Consider the following 17079-nt stretch of genomic DNA (forward strand, 5'->3'; position numbering starts at 1 on the left):
GAAAACGACAACGACGACGATGACAAAGAATGCCACCGACGAGGTACTCTGTTCCCCTTTGCTCGTCAGCTATATTACATCTTTCAGTATATTTTTGACTGCACCCCACTGCGCTCGGGTCAGATAGGTGAGAGGGATTCTCGAGAAAAACTACTTCATGAGTGATTTCCTAGGTATGGCTTGAGCCCGTCCATTATGTGCAAGTCCCTACGGAAGTATTCCGTTCGGTGTCGTAGTCGTCGTCGTCTCTCTGACAAGGGTCAGAAGGTCACCGTCACCGTCACCAGCTATCACCCTGGAGCTCAGAGCTTGGTGAATCCCCACTCATCGGCCATGCACGTACACTTAGGATATTTTCATCGGCCACTTAGGATATTTTCATCCACGTAGTTACATTCACTTTAGTGAACTACCCGCCGGACGAAGTCATTGCCGATGTCCGACATCAGAAATACTTCATACGGCTTCTTCATTATATTGCGCAAGAAGAAATACTAGTCTCGTCAATGAAGGCTATCAAGGCGAAAGCCTTCTCACTGTACCAAGATATGAGAAAAATTGTTCAAAAAAAATTAACATCCGTTTCTTGAGTGTCGTTGACACTTGATGCGTGAACGTTCAAAAACAACATTGCTTTCCTTGGTGTGATAATGCATTGGGTGGACTCTGAATGGACATTGTGCAAGCGTGTTGTAGGAATACGCCAACTGATTGGCTCTTACACTGGCGAAAACATGAGTGCGCATGTCCTTGAACTGTTGGAGGAGTTCGACCTCAAGAAGAAGGTATCGGTTGCGACATAAAAAATGTGAATAACTGATATTTTTTACAGTTCTGTTACAGTGATGAATCCAAAATACGCAGGTGTGCGCAATTGCTACATATAGTGCATCGAGCAACATAAAGATGATGACTATTCACAGGTATATTCCAACCCCTTCAGTTGGTTGTTACAGTAGCGTGGCGTTCAAAAGCACCCGTAGAAAATGACGCAATTATTATCATCAAAGTAATGATGAGACAATTTTTATCATCAGAGCATTGTGTATTTGCTATTTAGGATCAGTGTACAAGGCTTGTGAGGCGATGAAGAGTAAGATGAGAAGATATGGATCACTCCTCACTCGTAACCCAGCCTTGACCATTTCTTCCCTCGTTGATCCCTCCATGAAGTTATAGTTGATGGACCATGACCAACAGGACGAAAGAGTCGCATGTGCAACGCTTACTGCAGTCCCCCGATATCACCGACAGAAACTTTCAGATTCCTCGGCCTGCTGTCGACTAGAGTGGATGTCTACAGAATTCTTCAGTGAAGCATTGGATGAATTGTTACCGGACAGTGAGAAGACACCAACCATTACCCCAAGACACGAGCTAGATGTGTACATGAGCTTGCCTCCTCTCAAGGGAACCGAACAATTGCACTGGTTGAAAATAACAAGAGAACATTCATATCCAAGGCTGGCATTGAAGGAATTCCTATCGCTCTACACGATGAGTGCTCTGTCAGAAAGATTCTTCTCTGCTGGTTGTGCAGTCATCAACTAAAAATGTTCAAGATTGATGACGGAGAGTGTTGAATTACTTATGACACTAAAGTGTTGGTGGTGAGCGGAAGAGGATGACTACACCAATATGAAGCAATCAGACGGAGATAGCGACGAAGATCCCATCGTATGCTTTACTACTTGCTATTTATTATTTGCCATTTAGCGGTTAATTTCACATCTAGCAGTTAATTTCATATTTGCTATTTAGCATCGGTCTAACTCTTATGATGATATTTACATCTGCCTGTGTTGATCTCTTCATCTTGGTCTGAAAAGAAGGAAAAAAAAATTAAGGGGAGGAGTATGAGTCTTCCTTTGCATGCTCCTAAAAAAGGTTGCAGGTTCTTCCCTTTGTATTACAATAATTGTGCTTGCTATCTCTATGTTTTTTCTCTTTGTCTAATATATGTATCTGTCTTCTTCTCTAAAGCCAGTTTTCTATTCCTTCAACATTTCTACTCCTAATATCACCTACAGCTTAGAACAAAATTTGCACAAAGCAAACAAAAGAACCGCACACGGGTCTATGCGATGTTCTGTTCGAATTCATTTTTGTTGTATTAGGAAAACTGAACAGAACGAACAATTCATTGAAATTTGCACAAAAAGAAATGAATGACCATGTTTTCCTTTAATCCATATCTTCTTACTGCATTCATTTTGTGATGAGGAAACAAATCTTCTTAATGCTGGCAGTAGTAGCTCCCCAAAATCTAGTTCTCTATCACAAACTTTTATTTCATGTGTCATTTTTCTTCTTCACTCTTTTATTCTTACAACTGGTTGGTTTCAGGAAAATTTAGGCACCTTCCAATTGTTGAAAACGGAGAGGTCATGGCCTTGTTAGACATTACAAAATGTCTTTATGATGCTATATCATGGATGGAAAGGCAGCAGAGCCAGGAGGTGCCATTGTTGCAGTGATAGAAGGCGTTGAACGTCAAGTCCTTTTTCAAGTCATTTTTCAAGTGCTTGATGAACAAGCACTTCTGAGCTGAAAATCCAGCTACAGTAAATCAAGATGTAGTCAAAAAATTGGTGAAATTTGTTTCTCTGCTCAACTGCGGACATTTTTGGCCTACAAGCAATATTTTGAGAGTCATATTCTACGACCTGAGACCCCCAATGAAGTCCTTCCGTCTTCAAATCAGATTTGCATGGTCAGTTTTCCTGCTAATTTCATAGTTTTGTTTCCTCTTTTGGGATGTGTGATTGAGTTAAGTGTCTCCAAGCTTGTGCTTTGGTGCTTTTTGGTATTCAAGTAAGAACAATCTATGCTTTCACAGTTTATGGAAATTTAGAGTTCAATGCTTTCACAGTTTATGGAAATTGTTGTGGCACTCATGTTGATCCTCATTTTCTTTAGAGTTTCTCAGTCTATATTAAAAATGAGAGGGGTTGTGGGGGGCTGGGCACTATGGAGGTGCGATAATGGTGGTGCACGAGACGGAGGATGGGCAGATCTTTGATGCGTGGGAGCGAGTCGGCGCTGACTCGGTGCAGACTCCTTTGTAAGTGGACCAGCGACTGGAGGCAGAGGGCCTACCCATCTAGCACGTGTGTGTGCCCATCATCAATGACAAGGCCGCCAAGAGCTCTGACTTTGACGCCATGACGCTCAACGTGGCCGCGGCGCCCGCAAACGCCACCTTGGTTTTCAATTGCCAAATGGGGAGGGAGAGGATGACGACAGGCACGGCGATTGCCTGCCTGCTGGTGCTCAGGATCTGGCACAGGCGGTGGATGACGATGCCGGCGGAGGCGGAGAAGAGCCTGGAGAGGCTCCCCGACTGGGATTCGTCCTCATGCAGCGATGAGGTGCCAGAGGAGGGTGGCAGAGGCGACAGAGACATCGGCGAGGAGGAGGCCGATCAACATCAACGGTGCTTCATGATCGACGACATCCCGCTGATAAAGAAGTTGACAAGGCTATTTGACAATGGTGTGGCGTGCATGGAGGCTCTAGACGTGGTCATCGACCAGTGCTCAGCACTTCAGAACATCCAGCAGCTTTGTAAGAGTACGGCAGTGTTGATCGGTAGCACGCGAGCCGAGGGTGCAGCCCGCCGCCCTCTACAGCGGTGAAATATTATTGACTGCTATCGATAACATTATGAATATAACCATAATTTTTTTGCCTTATAAATGATTTAAAAAATTAATTGAAATTTTTCTATAATTTGGACAACTACTATCGATTATATTATGATTTTAACGGTTTATTTTTTATTATGTTTTTCCTTCAAAATGATTGTTAAATTAATTAGGACTTTTTTAGTATTCTATCAATTATATTATGAATTTATTGGTTTTTTTTATTTTTTTACAAATTACAAATGATTTTTAAAAAAACGTATGAATTTACAACATTTTTAACAAATTTTATCAATTATATTATGAATTTAACGTTTAATGTTTTATTTTTTTACAAATTACAAATGATTTTAAAATTAAGTATGAAATTAATATAATTTCAAAGAATTTTATTGATTATATGAAAATTTTAACGGTAACTTTATATTTTTTTCCGTATAACTGATTTCCAAAATCTTTAATGATTTTTTATGAATTCTAACAACTTCCTTCAATCATCTATTTAATTCATCTGGTAATTTTATATTGTTTATTGCATCAAAAAAATTATAAAAAATCAACTGTGAATTGTGCAAATGTGTGCGCTGTGCAGTGCAAGTTTTTGCACGAAATCTCATTGCGCTGAAGATATTTGAATAAAGCATAAATCTTTAATTATGAGTTTTGATGAATTTCAACATTGTGAAGAGTCAAGATTAAGGTGTAGGTAAAAAGAGAAATAAAAGTATATAGTTTATTTTTAAAATGCATAAGTTCCAATTTTATTTCTAGTTTACCATAAATAAGAAGTAACTGTTATGTTAAAGCATTACAAGGGCATTTTAGCAAAATTAAAACAATAGTGAAAATGCTAAATAAAGGAAGAAAGAGGCACGAAAAAAAGTGTGGTAGAGAAAATACGGACGTAAAGATTGGAAGATAGCAAGGGCATTGGTAAGCTGAAACTTAAAGATCTGAAATCTTCTCCTTGCTGAAATTCTTGAAACTTTGGTGTTCTGACATCTTCTCATTGGTAAGATGAAATTCTTGAAACTTTGGTGTTCCGACATCTTCTCATTGGTAAGCTGAAATTCTTGAAACCTTGGTGATCTGAAATTTTCTCATTGGTAAGCTGAAATTCTTGAAACTTTGGTGATCTGGAATCTTCTTGTTGGTGAGCTGAAATCAAGCCATTGGCAAGCTGAATTTCTTGGAGCATTGACCAGCTGAATATCTCAATTCTTGTGATTTTTATAATTGGAAAATAGAAACGTGATTTTCATAATCCTAAAATAGAAAATGTGATTTTCATAATTCAAATCAGTAATTGTTATTTTCATAATCCGAATTTTGAAATTGTGACTTTCAATATCTGAAGAAAACGAAATTTCCTGCTGAAATTGGTAATCGAAAGAGAGAAAGATGTATCTGAATTTCTATTTTACTTTTCTGTTGCAGGATTTAACTTCTGAAGAAATAGAAATCTCCTGTTGATATTTCTGATTGTGATGTGTTGAACGTCATTGAGTATTGAATATCCTGAAGTCTTAAATAATCTAAATCAGAAATATTTCAATAATTTCCTTCGATCATATATTACATCACGAAATTGATATTCAAATTAGTTGTTGTGGTTATCAGAATGGATATTGCATTCTTAAATCTGTGAGTGAAAAGCATTGACTGTAGATTAAAAATTACGTAACAAGGATTAACAAATATTCATATTGAAGTGAAAATTTTTATGTTGAAATTGGAATATTTTTACTCAAGCTAACATTTCAGGAAAACTGTAGACAGGGGTTTAAATATTTTCACAAGTTATTTTAGATCTTGTGAGAATAGAGATACTATATTGATTTAAGGCAGATTGGGCAGCTGAGAGGGACTTGAGTGGTCCATTGAAAGAAGTGAAAGCGTGGATACCTTCAAAAGCTAAGGGGGCCCGAGGTTATTGACGTTTTTCAATTTCTAGATAGGAGATGTCTGTGTATTCCTATTACCAGGCTGTTTTAGCTTGGGGGGCTATAAAAACTTGGTTAGGGACATATTAAAACGCCGGTTGGATGTCCCGGGACAGGAGTAAGGGACGTATAAAAATCTTGGGTGTCCTCTTCTTCTTTCACTATCATTAGTAAATAAGTAGATAAAATTAGGAGTATAGTAATACAAAAAGTAGATATTAAAGAGAATAGTCTAATTCACCCCCCCTCTTAGACCATTCATAGGATAATAATTCAACACGCACATCTTACAAGCCCTTTTGTGCATGCAAAAATTCACACAATTGGTGCACAAATTCGCATTGCACCACACGCGCTACTCTAACTGCAAGAGGACAGACATAACAAGGTCTTGTTCCAATCAGATTTCCACAGAGTCTTCTTTCATCCCCATATGTTAACTGGTATAAGCAGTGTTTCTCCCATGCCCTTCAATCAGGTAGCTAGCATAAAGGGTTTCTACTCCATTCAATTCCCTAATAATATAGCTTGCCCACTTAATAGCAATTTCTGAAATGAAAGAGCTCCTCTGAGATGATACTCTGATACCAAAATGATGCAGGACATCATCGGTGACGTCATCCTGAGGGGACTGAGATGATACTACGATACCAAGATGATGCAGGACATCGTCGGTGACGTCGTCCTGGTGGTAACAAGACGATGCTCTGATACCAAGATGATGCAGGACGTCGCCAATGACGTCGTCCCGAGCGTACCGAGAGGATGCTTTGATACTAGTTTGATATCAAACTTCATCTAGGACGTCGTCCGGGCAGTGATGGAGGACCATCCAGTCGATCATGCCCCGATCCGTCGCCAGCCACATCGTGAAGCCCGAGCGGACGTGAAGAATCTACAATTTCACTACCAAGCTTGAGAACCGACATCGTCTTATCGCTTTGCGTCGTGTGTCTGTGTGTTCTTTCTTTCTTTCGTCGTCTTTGGATTATCGGGAGGCCCCTCCTGCGTGAATACCGGCCTCCCCTTGTGCGTGTTTTATTTAAATTATGTTTAAGTGCCATCTTTAGGGGGAGGAAATCCATGTTGGGCTTCTTCTCCCCCCTAAAGATCCCTCTTAAGGGGAAAGCCCAATAGGCTTTCTCCTTAAAAGGGGATCTAATTTAGCCTCCACAACTGCCACTTCCCCTCTATAAAGAATAGGGATGAGTGGACGTGGAGGCCAAGCTGAAGTCATTGTGGTTGCAAATTCCAGATCTCATTTTGAGTATTAGCAGTTACTTTTGTTCCTTCGTGCTTGTTTTGCTTGAGAAGAAGAAGAAGAATAGATCGTTGAAGAATTAGAGGAAGGAGAAATCGTCATAGAAAAAGAAGATCTTATTTAATTCCCTTCTCTTCCAGTAGAGGAACACATCTCTGGTCCACTTGGAGCGACAGTCACCGCCGAGAATTCCATTGAAGAAGACCCACACCCGTCAAACTCCATTGGACTGCATTATTGACGAGGAGAAAAACAACTTCGCCGAAGCAGATAACTGCGATCTTCTCTGATCGTTATTTTTGTCTTCGGACTTATTCGTTGTCGCGCAACTTCGTCGGCAATCGTTCTCTCTCTTGGTATCTGAAATCCGGACGTGGCCCGTGACGTTTGGATCGCTTTCGAAATGATCTACACCTAATTTCAGGATTAAACTTGGGTTATTGCTGTATTCTTCTCTTCCTACGTGAAGAGAGTTACCCGTGTCTACAAAGATCGTGGCTGGTGCTTCAGAGGGTCAAGAGAATACCCGCCCATTGATCACGGTGGGCCTTGTTTCATTTCTGGTTGCCGCCGCTTGGAGGAATAATCGCCGTTACTATCAAGAGATTGCATTGTTCCTACGAGTGAATTGAATTGGGTTGCGAATTACTACATTGGTTTTGGGTAAACGTTCATCGGTGGTTCAAGAATCACTTGAGTCCATAGTGAATTTCATCCTATATTCAAGCTTCGACGGTGAAACTCTTCCATTGGGAAAACCGGGTGCCGTCGGCCCGCCATGAGATTTTCCTCCGTGGAGTCTTCTTCACCGTCTTCGACACCAGGAAAATCAGCTCGTTCAAAGGTCTCCCCATTCTGGATTCCCACCTTGCAGATTCTCCCTCGAGCACTCATCGGGCCTTGTTATTTATCGACGTGAAGAGACTCCAAACATCATGAGTCAGCCATTCCTTCATATGTCCCTCAACTGTGGAAGATTCTGTCACAATTTTTAAGGGTTCTTAGACGACGACGCCTCCAGCTCAGGTCACTCCATTCCTCTCCCATTACATTGCATCTTAATTACGTCTTCCAGTGCCGAGTCTCGATTGCTCCTCTGCACGGCGAGTCAATTGAGTGTGAACATTAGGATAGCCACCAACTTCTGTGAGTTAAGTTTCTTTGCTGGTATTGGACCATTCAACTACTTGACGGTGTGGACGCTCTTGGACAGAATGTCCCCTACTCGTCGTCTTTCAAACTGTTTACACAGGTCATTGGGAGCTTGATTGTGACTTGACCTGTCTTGTGCCGTTTGCTTATCTACGTCTCGGATCATTTGACAATCAATATACTTTCTCGTTATTATTTTCTCGAATCATCAATACATATTTCACGTCAGTTCATCATTTTTTTTTTAGAGTCCATTCGTCGGACATAACACGGCGAGTCAATTCTGACCGTCGTGTTACATCAGGCAGCACCGAGACGGTACTCGGATACCTAAGTAGTGTTATCGAACGTCATTAGTGACGTCGTCTAAGGGATAAACTCCCTAGGGAATGTAACTACGAAATGATATGTCCTATGTGGAAGTACGTGCACGCCTCAACTCGAGGAGGTTTGCCAGACTCTGGGCTCCGAATTGGGTGACGGGTGGCAGTGATGGTGACCTTCCTGACCCTTGTTTGAGGGACGACAGCGGCTATGGCACCGAACGGAATAACTATGTTGGGGCACGTAATGGACGGGCTCGAACCATACCGGAGAAGACACTCGGTTTTGTAGTTTTCTCTAGAACCTCTCACCTATCTCTAGCCCGAGCGCAGTGGAGTGAAATTGAAAGTATACTGAAGAAGATAATGTAATAAGCGAGCGAGAGGATGACATACCTCATTGGTGAGCTGCTGCTGCGTCTAGATTTTCGTGGATGCAGCAGCCAGTGTGGGTCGATGGGCAGAGACAAGCCGGGTAGGAACCCGGTGTGGCTCGACGAGTGGCAGGTGCCAGAGCGAATAGGCAGAGTTCGGGAATGAAGATTCGTGGGAGAGACGAGAGATGTAGTGGAGCAGCTCTACTGAATAGCTGGGGCCCAGCAAGCACGTCTCTTATGGGAGAAATGGTGCAAGTAGATGCTGGCAGCGGAGGCGGTAGCGGGGGAATTAGCCGGCGAGGCAGTTGTGTGCCATGATGGCATCCCCGAAGATGTCTCTAGGGACTCTGGCTGTGGCACTACATCATTTTTGGTAGATGCTTGCTTCATGTGTGTGCCATACCTTTTTATGTTACCCCCATTTAAATCAGTGGGGCACCTCCTAGTTTCCATTCCTGATTTTGGTTCCCTCGGTCATTGACCATTGTTCTGATCACAGCGGCATGGCATAACCTTATACCATGAGTAAATTTTGGTGCAAAACATGTTTTATTTCCTTGAGTGATGAGTACCTACCAAATCCAAAGTGAACATAGGAGACCCTAGGCTCTCTCTCTACTCCATCCTCTGAAATTTACTTCAGACTGACTAAAATGATAATGTAGAATAAATGACGGTATATTATAAGTTTTGAAAACTATGATGTAGAGTGAAATAATGCTATGTTTTATGTCTTTATGTTAATTTATAAATTGCTAATCATGCTAGGAACATGAAAATGGATTAAAAATGAGATACATACATAGATAGATAGGATAAAAAGGCCCTTACAATGTTAGGTAAAAGGATAGATTCCACTTGGCATGACTTATACTGTTGATGTTTCCTTCTTATATGCACTGTTTCTGATCTTTGATTGCCTTGGAGTTGGATTTGCCAATGATTAGCTTAAATTTGGCTTCATTCTCCTTATCATATCAATGTGAGGCAGTCCTATCCAGCCTGTTCTAAGTTGTTCTCCTGTACCGGGTCGTAGCTCTTCTATCCTGCTCTCCTTGGCAATAATAAGCTACTTTTTCCATCATGTTCTTTTGAATCATGTAGCTAGTTTTTTAAAGTGTTTGAGTTTTGGGAGCCCGAGCTTCTCTGTAAAGTATGAGCCTTTAGGGGTTGGGGTAAACTCCTCACTCCTGCATAATATGGAATTGCTTTCCTACAAAATAGCATGATTAGATAAAGAATCAGCAACCATATTATCTTCTCGATAAACAAGGATGATATTCGTTATTCTCGTGAAGTGAACTTGGAAGATCTATCAATCTATAGAATCAGATCTATCTATCTATACATATATAGAGCTATCTATATATGTATCTAAAGATCCATCGATTTATAGATCTATCTATCTGTATATCCATATGTATATCTATCTATAGATCTATTTATCTCTCTATCTGTCTAGCTATCTATCTTTTTTGACTGACATTTCTATTGATAAATAAGATTACAATACACTGTTTAAGATGCCCTATGGTTTGCCACCATTTAGATCATCATTACATGTTTGTTGACCATTTGGATATAACAAGAAGCTTGTGATCATTGAATCTTGCTTCCTGTCTTATTTTTTCTTCTTCTGTTTCTTTTACGATCAGCATGCCATACTTGGTTTTAGACCATTGACATTCCTATTTTCTCCTCCTTGGTTTTGGTTGTTGCCAAAAGTGTAGTGAAGAATCCTTTTCAATCAAAACACTTTGATATGATAAGCATATGATGTTCTCCTTTTGTATTTGGATCAGGTCATCTTTGTGATTTCCCCATTCTCTTTTTCCTGCTGATCTTGTTGGCATTTGTTTTATTTTTTCTTTCCTTTTGCAATCATGCTGTAGATGGTGGTATTATTGATCATTCCTTTGATGCCATTTTGTGTGATATCTTCTTCTTGTTCCCCCAAAGCAGCTGAAGATGAGATGATTAAACTGTTCGTCTTGTTGCAAAGTCAGCTGATTCCACTCCAGCTATTTGAGAATTTATGGTATTTGTTTCAGTAGTTGTTGAAGACATGCTGTAGTCCTCATTCCAGCTGTATCTTACTTCTTTAGATAAGTCATTAACAAAAGAGTAATTATGTAATTGCAAAGATGTAAATCTTGGTTATGTAACATAACTTTTTGAGGTAATATGTATGAAAAGAATATTTCTGCATGGAAACCTTTTTATTTGGTTATAATGATGAAAATAATCTGCTATCCTTGTGGTTTTCATATTCCATGTTATTTTAAATAGATGACTGGACTCAATCATAATCATAGTGGTCATGACCTGTGACCTGTGTTTCATATGATGCAACAGATATCGTACCAATTAGCTGCTCATGGTATACTCCTGTTTCCCCAAAGTCAGTTCAAAACACAGCTGAATTAGATGAGAGTTAGCATCAATCCTCCTTGGGACGAAATGGAATATTATGGTGATAGCGGATCTTTTTTGCTTCATACTTGTGCAGCTTTGATATGTTACCTTTTTTTCTAGAGGCATGATCAGTAATGTAGTTTGTGCACCAGGTTCTTGTTTGGCTGTTGAAATTGTTTTGTTTTGATGCCTTCTTAATGTTTTGAGCTTTCCACTTGTTTCTTTTGTTGACATTGCTTTGGATTACTGAGCTATGCTCTATCACATGGAAAGGCTCTTCCTTTCCCCCCATGTTGATATATTAGTTTCCACGGCCACCTTCAACTACACTGACCAAAGACTCTACAGGTACAAGCTTACACTATGTGAAGCTAACTATACAGTAGGTGGTGTATCAAGCTGAAAAATAGGGCAGTTACTTACATAATGTTCATTAGAGACTCCAGTGTTCTCGTTTATATTCTTTGGAATATTAGATCAACAGGGTAGATCAACAGTCTTCTCGTTTAAATTTGAACTATACATATATACCCATGTATAGTTCAAATTTAGAATCACGATCATGGATACAATAGTATGTCATGATGCATATGTATTATAGCAGGATGGTGTGTATTTTTCTATGATGAAACATTAGCAGTCATCAGAAATTAGCATCAATCAGATGATGTATGTAACATAATTTGATTAAGAAAAGGTTGCACCTGATTCGCTGGAACTCTTAATCATATTGTATCAGCATAGAGCTTAGGAGTGATCTTGATAGGCTGTCCTTGAAAGTTGTAGTGTTCAGTAATTGCGCTTTTCATCTTCTCACCTTTCCTTATGCCCAGTGCATGTGACGTAGGACGACTATGGGATGGACGATTTAGGGCGGATGACGAGGCTATGGGTAGGAATGGGTAAGGGATAAAACAATCCACAGAAATCACGGTCGATTCTCGGACTTAAAACCGATGAAATCTGGTGGTGCAGCTCCGACCCTTATCGAGGGCGGGAGTACTGTCTTCCCCCACGCTGACGATGCCTAAGCACCAAATCAATACCTCGAATTCACGCCGAAGAAACACTCGAGAAAGGAGAGAAGAAGAGGAAATCCAAGTCTAATTCTGGCGTGGAAACTTCCCGAGAAAATACTGAGCGGAGAACACGCCGACACCACAGGGTTCAGGTATACCTCAGCACCGTAGTGCGTGTAGAGGCTGCAGGTAATTCTGCTCGTGGCGGCGAAGGCGTGATACTGGGCGCGCTCTGGGCGTTGTCCGCCCTGGTTGGCGTTATGGCGGGGACGCCGGGGCGCTCGCGCGGCGCTCGCGCCGCGCGCTGCGCTGCGCGCCAGCGCGCGCTGGCGCGTGCGCGGCGCGAGCGCACCTGGAGGCGCCGCGCGTGCTGGCGCGCGCGGCGCGCCAGCGCCGCGCGACGCGCGCACGTCTGAGGCGCGGCGGCGCGAGGATGGCGCGGTGGCGTGCGGCGTCGCGTGGCGCGGCGCCGCGCGGTGGCGGTGATGACGACGCGGCAGCGGCGGCGGTATGGCGGCGTAACGGCCCGGCGCAGCGGTGATAGCGACGGCAGCAGCGGCGGCGGGAAGGTTAGGGCAAGATGAGGGGTAGGGCAATCCTCCAAGAAGAGTTAGAAAGAAAACTCAATTCTTGAATTATGATTGCCTAATGAGTTCTTGAAACAAATGACCTTATATAGGCCTTGGAGGAAAGAGAAAATAACTAGAAAATAAGACGCAAGGGAAAACGTGCATCACGTCACGCCAAAGGGCAGTTGTGGATCTGCCTTTGGCGTCGTGTCATGACGCGCGTGGAGACGTGCGCGGGTGGTGACGTGGCGGACGACGGTTGTGGCGTGTTGACTTCTTCGTTGACTCCTGTTGACCGAGGTGGGTTGACTTCTGTTGACTTCATCTTTGGATCCGTAACGTCTGTGTTGACCCCGACTGCCTGCGGTGACGTGTCCCAGGCTGATGCATTGGCGTCCTCGCCATCAGCATGTGGTTCCTAATTTTAAGATAGGGCATCCATAGGCAATCTGTTCTGCATCTCCTTCAAACCATTGTGGGCAGATCCACTTCCGGAAAAAAAATGTCGTTGTTGCTGAGCTAAAGCATGGTTAGAAAGAGCATCAACAATAAATTACCCTCACAAAATATATGTGAAACCTATGTTATTCTATGCATGTGTGATAGGATTTTATCCCACCATTCTTTTAATTTCCATATATTGCATTTGTGGGAACTCATCATCTCACACAGTACTTCTGAATATGATTCCACCCAAATGTCCTGAAACCCAAATTGTACACAAAATTCAAGACTATCCCATAGAGCCTTACATTCAGCTACCATGTTTGTTCCTGGGTCATATAATTTTGAAAAAAGCAAATATTAAAGTCACTTAGATCTTTGAGAATGCCCCCTCCTAATGATAATCCTGGATTGCCTTTGGAAGTTCGATCTATATTCAATTTGTAATTTGAAGGAGGATGTGATATCCAACAAATTGTTTGAGTGGTGTAAATGTACAAATTACAAAGTAGATCTATCTATCTGTATGTCTGTCTATCTATCTATTTGTATATATATCTCTCTATCTATCTATATATCTACTATAGATCTATTTATCTATCTATCAAACTATCTATCAGCCTATTTATCTATCTGCCTATCTATCAATCTATCTGTCTGTTTGTTTATCTATCTATCTGTTCATCTATTTGTCTGCCTATCTATCAATCTCTCCTCTCTCTCTCTCTCTCTCTCTCTCTCTCTCTCTCTCTCTCTCTCTCTCTCTCTCTCTCTCTCTCTCTCTCTCTCTCTCTCTCTCTCTCTCTCTCTCTCTCTCTCTCTCTCTCTCTCTCTCTCTCTCTCTCTCTCTCTCTCTCTCTCTCTCTCTCTCTCTCTCTCTCTCTCTCTCGCTCTCTGCCCTCCTTGCCTTTTTCTCTCTCTCACTCTGGTCAACACTTCCAACTAAGCCCACCGGCCCAACCCTTCATTCTCCCCCGTCTTCGGAATTCAGTTGGTGGGATCTCTCCCCCCTCCCCCTGCGCAAACCAACCGTCAAACCCGGAAACTCCGCTATTATTTGCCCCCGGACCGGACGAGAGATTATCGGAAATCCCCCGAGCGGCCTTCTCGCGGGCGGCCGCTTTTCTCTCCTTCTTTCTTCTCCTCTCTCCTTCTCCTTCTCCTTCTCCTTCTCCTTCTGCGCGCGCCTATTTATACCCCCCACCCAACCCCTTCAGGAATGGCCTTACACTTCTCTCTCTCTCTCTCTCTCTCTCTCTCTCTCTCTCTCTCTCTCTCTCTCTCTTTCTCTCCTACTCTCCCTCTCCCTCTTTCTTTCTTTCTCTCTCTCTCTCTCTCTCTCTCTCTCTCTCTCTCCCTCTCTCTCTCTCTCTCTCTCTCTCTCTCTCTCTCTCTCTCTCCCTCTCCCTCTCTCTCTCTCTCTCTCTCTCTCTCTCTCTCTCTCTCTCTCTCTCTCTCTCTCTCTCTCTCTCTCTCTCTCTCTCTCTCTCTCTCTCTCTCTCTCTCTCTCTCTCTCTCTCTCTCTCTCTCTCTCTCTCTCTCTCTCTCTCTCTCTCTCTCTCTCTCTCTCTCTCTCTCTCTATTTATCTCTCTATCTATCTATCTATCTATCTATCTCTATTTATCTCTCTATCTATCTCTATCTATCTATAAATATATCTCTGTCTCACTCTATATATATATATATATATAATTCCTAACGTTATCGTTTTCCCTCTCTTTCTCTATCCTTCTTTCTCCCCTATCTTTCTCCACGTGTGTATCTTCTGCCTCTCTCTCTTTAGATATATATATCGCTCTCTCTGTTAGCATCAGTGTGTTTTCCCACGTTCGTGTCTCTCTCCGCTCTATAACACTCTATTCTTACCCGTTCCTCTCTCTATATCTCTATAAATATGTATCTCTCTTTCCCATCTCTCACTGATAGTCTCCATAAGATGTGGAACGGTCTTACTATATACACTTATAAACATACCCGTTTCTTCATTCCAAAATGACGGGTCTCTAACTCTATATATATCTCTACATCCACGAACCCTGTTCTTGATCTCTATGTCTCTCTCTCTCTCTACCTTCTCCTGTTCTCCCCCGAACCATCAACCCTACATAATCTCTGCACCTCTTCCATTATATATATATATATATATCTATATACATACATATATATATATATATATATATATATATCTGTAGCGCTTTATATCTCTCAAAGTTGACTGACCCTGGTGGGGTGCCGCGCAGCCGCGGGGCTCGGCCTGCCCAGCCCGCCGCCCTACCTCGAAAAGTCGGCGGACTTTTCCCGCGGAGTCAACTTCGCCGTGGCGGGGGCCACCGCCCTCGGTCAAACCTCCCTCGCCGACGTGGACGTCACCCTACCCTACACTGTCAGCTCCCTCCAAGTCCAGCTGGCCTGGTTCAAGGACCACCTCGCCGCCACGTGTCCCTCCGTCCCCCAAGGTCGTGCCACGTCGTTATTTATTTATCCCCTTTTTTTTCCTTCTTTCTTTCACACGACTCGGAGAAAAAATCGGGAAAAAAAAGGATCCTAAAAAAAGAAAACAAAACAGAGTGCAGGAAGAAGCTGGAGAGGACGGCGTTCTTCGTGGGGGAGATTGGCGGAAACGACTACAACTTCGCGCTCCTCCAAAACAAGCCCGTTGACTTGGTCAAAGCCCTTGTGCCCATGGTGGTCAACGAGATCGTTGACGCCATCAAGGTACGCCCCCCGACTCCTCCTCATATCATAACCCGGATTATATTTATATAACGTGATTATTTTCGATCGAAAGGTCAACAAGAGCTTACTTGATCCGAGAATTATTAAATTGACCGTAAAGAAGAATATATTTTTTCGTTTTATTTTTTGAAAAAACTAAAATGAAATGACAAAAAAAAACAGATATTGATCGGCGAGGGGGCGAGGAAAATAGTGGTGCCGGGGAACCTGCCGATCGGATGTTTGCCGTCGTATCTGAGCGTGTTCGGGCGTTCGAACGGGATCGACCGAGACGGCTGCGTCGGATCGTTGAACGACTTCGCCAGACTCCACAACGATCGCCTGCGACAATCTCTGCAGTTGATCGGCCGGCAAAACCCTAATCTCACCATCGCCTACGCCGATTACTACGCCGCCTTCATGGAGATGATCCATAACCCGTCCGTCTACGGTATGCCATGCCTCTCTTCCTAGCAAAATGATTAATAAAACCGACTTAATTACTGAATTTATTATCAAAAAATAATAATAATTTTGTAGGGTTTGAGAAGGGATCGCTGCTCCAGGCGTGCTGTGGAGCAGGAGGGGCCTACAACTTTGACATGAACAGGATGTGCGGGGGAGAGGGCGTCCCGGTTTGCGCCGAACCGGCCAAGTTCATCAGCTGGGACGGCGTCCATCTCACTCAGGCCGCCTACCATGCCATGGCGGATCACCTCTTCCGCCATATCGAGTTCTTGAATCGGTGCAAGCGCAACGATTCTTAAATTGGGTAGCCTAGCGTCTATATTTTATTATTTGAAAAAGAATTGTTTTGCTTTTCGACTAAATGATTTTTTCCTCTTCTTTTATAACAATAAAAGAACCCATGGCTTTTTTTTTGTTTATTCAAACTGTATAAGATAATTGGTGCTAAGACTTATCATTTTTAAGCAAGTATTTTTCTTTTTACCTGAGAAAGGGTCCCCACGCCCTACACGAAAGCCAGAATAGTGCAAAATCATGGTCCTTCCTCCTGAAGAATAATAAATTTTTATTTTAGTTAAAAAAAAAAAAAGATGTAACTTCCTACAAATTATAATAGCTATAACCGAACATAATTATCAAAATTCCATAGTTAAAAAGATGGGAATCTTCTCTAAACGTGCACCTTGATTTGACACCGGGAGTGGCAAGTAGCAGTTTCTCCAGAATTGATCATCCTCAAAACCCA

The 17079-nt window shown here is 42.3% G+C and overlaps 1 protein-coding gene across 1 annotated transcript; it reads left to right on the plus strand.

Annotated features, from left to right (window-relative positions):
• Positions 1-8713: 8713 nt before the first annotated feature.
• LOC144707391 (GDSL esterase/lipase At5g03980-like) lies at positions 8714-16751 on the plus strand. The gene is made up of 6 exons (XM_078580493.1): positions 8714-8854; positions 8963-9056; positions 15392-15607; positions 15718-15866; positions 16050-16317; positions 16407-16751. Exons 1-6 carry the CDS (start codon positions 8714-8716, stop codon positions 16631-16633), a joined length of 1095 nt encoding a protein of 364 aa, XP_078436619.1. The 3' UTR covers positions 16634-16751.
• The last annotated feature ends 328 nt before the right edge of the window (positions 16752-17079 follow it).

This window comes from Wolffia australiana, chromosome 9, assembly GCF_029677425.1.
Source record: "Wolffia australiana isolate 7733 chromosome 9, ASM2967742v1".
NCBI classification, from domain to species: domain Eukaryota; kingdom Viridiplantae; phylum Streptophyta; class Magnoliopsida; order Alismatales; family Araceae; genus Wolffia; species Wolffia australiana.